Genomic DNA, 10,977 nt, shown 5'->3' on the forward strand with positions numbered 1-10,977 from the left:
AAGAATCCAATATATCACTTTGCTGACGACAACCCACTTGTCTCGTCATTGAATTCGAATTCCAGAACATCAGCTGCGGATGCACATCTTCACCGGCAGCAGGAGGTTGCATATCTCAATAAGGAAACCAAGTGCAATTCAATGCCACAAAAACCCAGGCATCGGTTTTCTACAAAAAAATAATGTCTCTGAACTGCTCTCTGCTTCGATAACTTTGTTATCGAAGAGAGTTAAAATGGACATCAGTTTGTCTTGGCACAATCATGTCGCTGGAATTGCAGATGTTGCTTTGAAAAGTTTGAAACACGATTTCGAACCAGAAAACTGTACACACCTCAGTAGCTTTTGATGTTTCATAAAGTTCAGATCAGACCTTCTGTTCTTGTTCTTATGTATGAAGCTCTGCCCCTAAGAAGTTGCTGGATTCCATCCAGAAAAAAGCCATCCGACTGAATAGAGACACGAACAATAATTGCAACTTCGATAGTCTGGAATATCGAAGAAATATTGGAGGTTTGTCTCTCTTTTATAGATACTTTCACGGGGTTTGTTCAAGTGACTTGGCACATTTGATTCCACCAAGAGTGGTACATATCAGAAATATGCGACGGACTGTGGCTTTTCATCATTTTGAGGTTCAACTCAGTACACCTTGAACTTCACTATTTGAGAACTCTTCCATTTGGAGAAATGCTTTCAGGTGGAATAAATTTCCTGAGAACGTTTTTGCAAATGAATTCAGTTTTCAGCGATTCAAATACAATGTGAATCGCTACTTTTGCACAGTGTGTCTTTTTCTTAAGAAAATATAGGTTTCCTGCAGGAACAAAAACTCAAATGGTTCAAAACTGATTGTTGTATACGGTGTAAAGAGTGCTTAAGGCCGACTACACACGTTCAGTTTTAACTCACAGCACACAAACATTCAATCTAATCATCTTGATCAGGTTTTACACTGGATTCCAACGACAACGAATATTTTTCCGCTTCAACAAAAATTTCATAAAAAAATTGAAATTTACGTATAATTCAAATGGAAAATGAACAAAACATTGGGGCGGTCGCTCCTGTAACAAACTGAACTGAGCAGTGTTCAGTCAAACCCCCACACACACACTCAGTTCAGTCAATCCTCTCAATTAAAAATATTGAAATTCAATTTTCTCACTTTAAATTAACAATTGAGTTCAACTGAAATTGACATCTATAACTAACAGTTATAGACGTTGAAACTGTACGAGTGTGGCCGCCCTAACCTAGCTGAGTATTCCACGTTGACAAATTCTGCAAATATCAAACTATAGTGTGATTGTGGGTGGGATGCAGTGGCATCCTCTTGATTTTCCATCGAAATTGCTATTGAATATTTGATTAGATCATTGATGACGATGAGAAGGTATTCATTGAACTGATTTTGTATTTTTGTCATTTCTCGCATGATATCTCGATGCATTATTTTCCATTTATAATGTTCTGAGGTTCATGAGAAATGTGCTATATGTCCCTTGGTTACTACTACTGGGTAATATCATTATTATTGAAATCATTATTATTAAAATATATCAACAATACCTACTCTAAGGCTGCGAGCACGAAAATGGCGACAGGCGAGGGACGCCGAGGCGACGCGACGGTGGCGATGCATACAATAACATCGACAGTATAGGTGAGGCATATAGAAAGGTACCTTGTAATATCCTCCAAAGCACGTTGGATGTTGTTCACAGTCAATGCCTGAGGGAGCAGATGTCTGTCAACCCCAGCAAAATTGTGATAATCTCCTTCACCAGAAGGAGAGAATTGGACGATCTAACGCCACTTTCCCTTAATGGTGAGGTCATTCCATTTAGAACGGAGGTGAAATATCTTGACATTGTCCTTGATAAAAAACTCACCTGGAACACTCACTTAGAAAAAGTTTTACACAAAGCCAGACTGTCCCTATGGACATGTCGAAGGATTTATGGTAAAACTTGAGGTTTAGGCCCCAAACAAATCCATTGAATTTATGTGATGATTGTCAGACCAATGATCACTTACGCATTTGCCTGATGGCCGAAGGCGAAGCTTTCTGGCTCACAAGAGACAGGCTTGTCCGGCCATCAGTGGTGCCATCAGTACCACACCGTCTGCGGCCATGGAGATCCTTCTAGATCTACTTCCTCTCCACGTTTTTCTGAAGAAAGAGGCTAAATGGACTGCAAACAGACTTGTGCACATTGCCAATTGCACAAATCAATTTAATGCAGAGTGCAACAGACTGTTGGTTGACACTGGAAGTCACAGCATTCTGGAAATGACCTCTGACTTTATCCCTTCAACTGTAGAGAAGGAAATATTAATAGCAGATAGTTGTTGGTTCATAGATGGATCAAAAACACCTTTCGGTTCTGGTGCAGGTGTTTTAGTGGCAGACCCTGCTATCTGCCTAGGAACCTATGCGACTGTATTTCAAGCGGAAATTTACGCTATTGAATTGTGTGCGGAGAGTTTGGAAGAATCCAATCTCATACATAAGTTAATAAAAATATTCTCAGACAGTCAAGCGGCGTTGAAAACTTTGGCTCCTACCGAGTAACGTCTAAATTGGTAGCAAATTGCCAAAAACGACTCTCCTTGATAGCACATAACTTAACCTATAGGTGACGCACACGAAACTAGCGGTGGTGTGCATCCCTGTTGAAGGAGTTTATTATCTTCAGGGACGGGTTAGTTACTATAAGTAATTCTTATTCATGGTTCGGCATATTCGGCTGGTTCGTCTGGGCTAGGTTGGTGTTGTGATGGTGTGTTGACAGGCCCTCCGAACCGTCCGCTATCTAACACCTGAAGGGTATTCCTCCAGGACGTCGAAGAATTGCTCCAGTAGTTCCTCCGCTCCGAGTAGTAGTCTGCTGAAAGGAACAGGAGCTTTCTCTTCAGTGTATTCCAGAGGTATGGCTCCGATCTCCTGGGGGCGGCCACTATCTCTATCGCAGAGAAATTGGTGCTGCTGCTGATTCTCTTAGGATATTTTTGCCGGAGCTCCTGCAAACGAGAAGGAATGAGTGGATGTGCTGTTCTGGTTATATTACTGATGGTGTTGTAGTATAGGGAGTCGCAGGGGTATATGTAGTATAGGTTGGTAATGTTGTGAAATATTTTTCTCTCTGTGAATAGTATGGAGTGGGTTTTCTGAACTCAATGATCCTTAAAGGAGAAATCTAAGTAACTGAGGACGATGACATCTCCCTTCACGAATACGTCATCTATGGCAATAATAGAAAACGGCGGTCAAAGCTGAAGCTTTGTAATTGACCGCCTTGGGAAGCCTCGTTTATCTTCGTATGCGAGGATTGAGTATTCACCATTAATAAACTGTGAGCACTTCATATTTCACAGTAGGTGAATTTCATATCATAGTTATAAATTTCAACATTAAATTTAGAATGACTTCGTCTCATGTTCCGCATGATGAAAACTTCAAAGTGCCAGATATGGGAGTTGAAAAATATAATATAAAATACATTGTTTCGTATTCAATTATGAGGCTTTGTGCCAGGTTCAGGCCTATCGAATCCACAAGTTGATAACATATGGCACATTTTTTCGTCAACTCAACTGTGATTCTATATTTTTATACTGAGGCTCATAATTTTCATTTTTCAACATTTAAAAATCCATTTATTTCTCCTCGTGTTCGTACGTTATCAAATGCGACACCAAAAATCATGAAAATTCATGAAGATATCAGTTTGAAATATCATTTCGATTATGAGAGCAGATGGCCAATTTCATAATTATTTCCAACGTGCATGAGTGACAACATTAAATTGTGAAATAGGTTGATCTGCTGTGCTGAGAAAAATATGTTTGGGTCTAGATGTCAGTACCAAAAGGGCTCGAAGGCTTTCCAGTCATCGTGGTGCCTTCCGAATATATTTCATATCTTCTGCTGAGTAATTCCTCGAGATTCCTTGGTGTGAATGTTGCACCAAATCTAGATGGTTTACGTCGACTGCTCAAAATCAGCAATTAGTGGTCACTGACAGCTTCAGAAAGCACAAAACTTGAGTATCGGTACTTCAAATGTTCTATTGAAAATACAAATTATATTCAATCGAATATTCGAAACAAAATCAAAACATTTCACCGCTGCAACCAAATGTTCATACAGATGATTGGAATGGAAAAATTCAATACATAAAAACGTTTCTGTCACCACAAAAACCTAACAAGTCACAGGACAATAAAATGCTCTGACGCAACTCGAATGAAGTTTGTATTTAGTCTGCTCAAAGTTTCGATTACTTCAAATAATATGTATTCAATACCAAACAAGTTCAACAAATGTAAAAAAAAATATTTACAATACACTTCCTACATAATTATTGGTTTCATTTGAAGGAATACTTGAAACAGATGCTTCATATCGGATGAAGTGAATTTCGCATTTTCCGAATGAAAATAACTGTGGTTATGACTGATCGTAATCAACTTTTCTGTTATTTTAACTGATGGTATTGTAACAAAAGAAAGTACTGGTCTTGAAGGGTACTTCTCTTTGTGTAACTCCATTAATGAATAAAGTTCAGTTGGTTGTTGCTTTATCTTCTTCGTCCATGATTAAATGAATGAAATTGAGTCGATAGTGTTGGTATGGTATTTCAAGAGCAGAATTCAAACTACAAAATAATCCATATCGATGAGTTGATGCAATATTTCGAAAGTTCTTTCAGAATATAATCGAATTCCATTCACCTGATCAGTTAAACCTCGTTACTCATTTTCATTTCTTTTTGATTTCGTACTTTGCTCGGATATTTTTGAAGAAACGAATTCATTTCTGACACTGGTATTTTTTGAGTATATCTAATAACGCAGAGGACAAGTTTTTGATATCCAATATACTTTTTTGCAGGCATTCGTACACGTGTCAACAGCATTTTCGAATTGTATCAATAATCATATAGATGAAACATTTTACACGCCTCCTATTACTGGTGATAAACTTATACGTTTGGTAGAATGCTTAGATGATAATCAACTAAATTCAATAACACCAGGGTGAGTATTTTGATAATCTCAATGCTATCCAAGCAATATATTTCTTTTTGTAGACTATTAGGAGAGTATCCAAACACATATGCTTTCACCAAATCCACAGCAGAGGAACTATTGAGGAGTGAAGGAAACAATTTGCCTGTAGTTTTGTTCAGACCATCAATAGGTTGGTATTTATGATATAGAATTTTCCCTAAATCTTGAAATTTGATTATTTAACTTGCTGTAGACAAAACTATATTACGGCAAACCTGTGTAGAATGTATTACTAAATATCAACAAATCATCCTAGTGGCAATTTCACTAAAATACAGAAAAAATAAGTGCACTGATGACTAGAATTTTTCGTTAGAATGATTAAATTCCAAAGGGCTATTTCCATTCGAAAGTTAAAATGCTAGAGTTTGAAGACCAATAATTTGCTTCACCGACAATAAGTCTTCATATTCATTTAAAAAACTTGCCAAGTTGTTATGTCAGTGTTTTGACCAATCAACCGACAATTTGGGAAGCTTACCTGGAATATATATATATATATATATATATATATATATATATATATATATATATATATATATATATATAAATATATTTATGTACTGGAGCTTCATCCTGCTGAAAATAGATCATCTGACGAGCCTCCAGATCAAGATTATAGAAAAATTCTTCCAACATTCTTGTTAATAAATTAATGTAACGGGGTCTGTTCAAAGAACCATGATGATACAAAAATGGACCGATAATTCTGCCTCTAGATAGACCAACCAAAGATTAATACTAACTCGTCTTTGCGGATTGTGGGGGTGGACTAGAAATGGATTATGTCTACTCCAATAATGGAAGTTATTTATATCATACATCCCACAATTTGAAAAATCAGCCTCATCGCTCCCTAATACTTCTATACAAGTTTGAATTTTGTCTGCATTTATTCATAAACCACCGACTAAACTCCAATCGTCTCTCAGGGTCACCAGGTTCTAGTGTTTGCACTGGTTCTAACTTATAAGGAGAAACCTTATATTTCTTCAGAATTCGTTGAATAACCGACGGTGGAACAGCTATTTCTCTAGATAAATCTCTGATGAAATTATTTGGATTCACCTCAAAGTAGGTTAATACAATAATTTCTGTATCTTCAGATACTACAAAACGTTTTTTAGTTCTCTTCGTCTCAAAAACTTTTTCATTGTTCCTGAATCGACGATGAAGTACGACAAAAAACGCCGATTAGGTTATTCACGATATGGGAACGAATTGCCGTAGTGTTGAAGTACTCTTACGCTATTTTTCTGGCAAACCTAGTAGGATTCTAACATATCAGATTTTTCTTGATGAGAAAACGGCGTTTAGAAAAATATTCGAACATTAGTTGACAGTTACAATAATTTATGACATTGTCATAATTTTATTTGGAATTTTTGACGAATAGTATTTCAAAAAAGTTTCAAGGTAACTTGATTACCAATAATAATTTCATATCGAATGAAACACATTTTGTTCAACCGCATTATTATAACGCTCCAGTATTTTCCATATACTTAAAGTATACGGAAAATACTGTACTTAAATTGTTTTATTTGCCAAAACAATTAACTCTTTTGTATTAATGAAAGAAATGAATATTTCAACATAAGTAGCCCATTTTCAACTTCAGGATGATATGATCTTTGTTGTTGAGATTGTTTTTACGATTCGAAATGCATGATGAAATATAGTTTATTCTATTTAAAAAAATATCATCTTATGATATTTATATGATATATGATATGATGTGTTGTTCTTCCGGGTGTTCATCCGTTGTGTACTATTCGATAGTCGACGTTTCGCCATCATCTCAGATGGCATTATCAAGACGAGTTACTGCTTCGCTTCGAGAGGTGTAACTGATGTTAGGTTCTTCTTGTGGTGTTTTTATATGGTTTCGCTTGCGTAAGTTGTATGGATTTGTTACCTGTTTTCCTACCTGACGATTGTTGATGGCTTCTGGTAGTTCTCCTACCTGTTTTTCTACCTGAGGGTTGTTAATGGCTTCTGGCGGTTCTCCTACCTGCGATGGTTCATTATCAATTTGTGGTTGTCTTTGGTGGTTGTTTTTAATTATTGTTTTCCAAATCCTTGGGATGTTTAGTGAGTCACCCCTTTTGTTGATGAGGCCTTGCTTTTCGATTTCGATAGCTTCCCTGATTTGTCAAATTCTTGGGTTTTGCACCTGTGCTATCTGTTTTGTGGACTCAAAATTAATCTTGTGACCTGTTTGTAGATGGTGTTGAAACAGGGCAGAGGAGGTTTGTTTTGTTCTTATCGAGTTTTTGTGCTCCTGGGTTCTGGCAGATATACGTCTGTTGGTCTGACCGATATATTGTTGTCCACAGTCCTCGCATGTGATGCTATATACTCCTTGGTTTTCTAGGGAAATTCTCTCTTTCGGTCTGGGCAGCCAACTGGATATCGTTTTGTGCGGTTTGTAGGTTGTCCGAATGTTTTTACGTCTTAGTATTCTCCCGATTTTGTCGGTCACACCTTTGATATAAGGTAGTGTCACAGATTGTCTGTCGTGTGGAGAATCTTCTCTCGATCTCGGGTATGTTTTTTTGGTTCTTCTTTGTCTGTCGATGGCCTTTTGAATGATCTTTGGTCCGTAGCCATTTTGTCGCAGAGCCTTTGTTGTCTCCCCCAATTCTGTTGCCCTGTTTGTTGGTTCTGTTAGGCGGAAACTGCGGGATATTAACGTGTTGGCTACAGATTGTAGCTGGGTAGGGTGGTGGTGTGATGCTGCTTGTACCACCAACCGCTACCTACAAGAACAAAACAAACCTCCTCTGCCCTCTTTCAACACCATCTACAAACAGGACACAAGATTAATTTTGAGTCCACAAAACAGATAGCACAGGTGCAAAACCCAAGAATACGACAAATCAGGGAAGCTATCGAAATCGAAAAGCAAGGCCTCATCAACAAAAGGCATGACTCACTAAACATCCCAAGGATTTGGAAAACAATAATTAAAAACAACCAGGTAACAAACAGGTAACAAATCCATACAACTTACGCAAGCGAAACCATTTAAAAACACCACAAGAAGAACCTAACGTCAGTTACACCTCTCGAACCGCCTTTTATTTTTTGAACGGGTCAACTTAAAAATTGAAATTTGTGATAGTGAAATTAATGCATGAATATTTTATTTTTGAAGTGAAATTGACTGGCGCCCAGTCGCCATCTTGAAAGATTTATCTTGAAAAATTAAATGGAAAGGGGGTCTTGTGACACATCTTCTTGAAGCTCCTGATAAATTCTTCACCACCCTAGAATATAAATATCTTCAACTACTACGAAATGGCGCCTGAATACATGGTCATTTAACGACATAATATGAGGTAATAAGCTTGAAAATAGTAACGTTAATATCTCTACAAATATTCAATATTCTCTGCCCTATATCCAATATTGAAGCAGGTTCAGTCCCGTACACTTCTTGCTTTAAATAGCCCCATGAAAAAAGCCACAAGGTGTCAAATCTGGCGAGGGAGCTGGCCATTCTGTAGGACCTCGACGGCCAATCCAACGACCGGAAAAAGTAGTATCCAAATAGTTTTTTACTTATCTGGAGCAATGTCGTGGTGCCCCATCTTGTTGGAATACAATATCCATATCGAATTCATTAGGATTCGCTTCGACGATTTCAGTGGTGAGAGGGTCAACAGTAGTTTCCAGCATATAATAATAATAATAATAATTTATTTAGCCACTGAGGTACAATATGTACATATGGTATGTCACAGGTAGGTACTATTTATACTAAACATATACATTTAAAATATAGCAAGTAAGTAAGATATAAAGTTTAAAATCTCAATGAGAGTTTGTTAGTATACTAAACGAAATAAAATAAAACTCAGCTGAAGTTGCCATCCAGATACTCTTGTACACTATAAAAACATTTTTCAATAAAAAATTCCTTAGTACTTTTATAAAAAATATAGTCTGATTTGGAGTTTTTTAAAAAGTTGGGTAGTTTATTATAAAACGTAATAGCACTATACTGGGGAGAGTTTTTAAATTTAGATGTGGTGTGGGCTGGTATTCTCAATGAGCTACCATGCCGCGTGTTATGATTGTGGGATGATGCATTGGTTGCAAAAGTGGACAGATTTTTTCTCGCAAAATTAACACATTTGAACAGATAAATTGATGGTGCCGATAATAGTTGCATTCTGACAAATATCGGTTTACAGCTATCTCTATATTCCATATTGAAAATCAATCTTACAATACGTTTTTGTGCTACAAATATCCTATTAAAATCTCTACCAGAACCCCAAGACATTATATTGAGTGAAATATGGGAATAAGCCATAGCGAAATAGATTGCCAATAGACCTTGTTGGTCAACACAGTTTTTCATTTGCTTGATCGCAAAATATGCTTTATTTAGTTTTTTACAGACACTATCGATGTGTTGATCCCAACTTAATGTTTCATGCAAAATTGTTCCTAAAAATTTAACTTCGTTTGCTGCATTGATATTGATATTATCGCACTGAGCTAATTCACTTATGATACCCCTACTTCTATTATAAAATCTCATCTATACCGACTTTGAGGTATTCAGAACTAGACGATTACGATCACACCAGCTTGCGAACTGGTCTATAATCAGTCTAACTTTAGTTAGCAAATCATCTGTAGTAGGTCCAGCGACTGTAATGGTGGTGTCGTCAGCGAACATAGTTAAATAGCAATCACTCATATATTCCGACAGATCATTGACAAAAATTAAAAACAATAGGGGACCAAGAACAGAGCCTTGGGGAACCCCCAATCTAACCTCGCGTTCATTAGACATTGAATTTATTTGCTTTACAATTATGCTACGACCACTCAAGTAAGACTTAAACCATAGTACTATGTTATTAGGCAAACCAAGCACACTTAATTTGGTCAACACAAAATTAGTTAATACCGTGTCAAAAGCTTTTGACAGGTCAAAAAACACACTGATAATAAAATCATTTTTATCAAGTTTTTCATAAATATGACTGAGAAAACAATAGCTAGCTGTTTCAATAGAATGATTTTTCCTAAAACCGTGTTGGCAGTTTGATAGCAGGGTATTACTTTCCAGATAGCTCTTAATTCTGCTAGCCACTAATTTCTCATATAGTTTGGAAAGTTCACAAAGCAGGGAAATTTGTCTGTAATTATCTATTTCGTCTCTACTACCTTTTTTAAACAACGGTGTAATTAGAGCTTTTTTGAATTCATCAGGAAAATATCCTTGGATGAATGATTGATTGAAAAGATAAGTGAGTGGGACGATTATAGCATCTATTATGCTCTTAATAGTACTCATAGATAGATCATCAACGCCTGATGACTTTTTATTTTTCATTAATTTTAGGGTATCATGTATCTCACGTTTAGTTATCGGACTGTCTTCGTATGGATAGAGAATATTAAGCTTAGTACTTGTAGTGCAAGTAACAGTTCCCCTGTTAAATTTAGAGCAATAAATAGACGTCCTTCAATATGATTTCCCAGTATTCCTGTCCTAACGGTAATTTTTTTCTGGATATTGGGTATGTGTTTCCCAGAAAACGTGAATGTTGGTGTCACTCCAGTAACGGCAGTTTTGTCTGTGAACTGAATTGCCGTTTGGAAAAAATGTACATTCGTCACTAGAACAAATATTGTGGAGGTAGATAGAATGCCTTGCAATGGTTTCCGTCATGATTTCGCAGAACTCTGTCCTTCTATCAGGGTCATCTTCAGTTAATTGGTGTACCATTTTAAATTTTCATGGATGATACCTATTCCTCTTCAAAAGTCTCCACACAGTAGAAAGAGACACCTCACAAACATTCGCGACGGAAAAGTAGACTGTTCATGATTTACTTCCATCTCACCAATTATTTGCATTTGCTGTTCTTC

General features: G+C 36.7%; 1 protein-coding gene across 2 annotated transcripts in view; it reads left to right on the forward strand.

The window, feature by feature from the left end:
* LOC111513159 (fatty acyl-CoA reductase wat) overlaps positions 1-10,977 on the forward strand; it is a 93,605-nt gene that overhangs the window by 62,885 nt on the left and 19,743 nt on the right. For both annotated transcript variants that reach the window (XM_023169324.2, XM_074183567.1), the window contains exons 4-5: positions 4,901-5,046; positions 5,100-5,209. In XM_023169324.2, the coding sequence (XP_023025092.2) occupies positions 4,901-5,046; positions 5,100-5,209 (256 nt within the window). The remainder of the gene's footprint in view (positions 1-4,900; positions 5,047-5,099; positions 5,210-10,977) is intronic.

The sequence above is a fragment of the Leptinotarsa decemlineata genome, unplaced genomic scaffold, assembly GCF_025532065.1.
Source record: "Leptinotarsa decemlineata unplaced genomic scaffold, Ldec_3_MD MMD2_tig00026340_RagTag_RagTag, whole genome shotgun sequence".
Classification (NCBI taxonomy): Eukaryota; Metazoa; Arthropoda; class Insecta; order Coleoptera; family Chrysomelidae; genus Leptinotarsa; species Leptinotarsa decemlineata.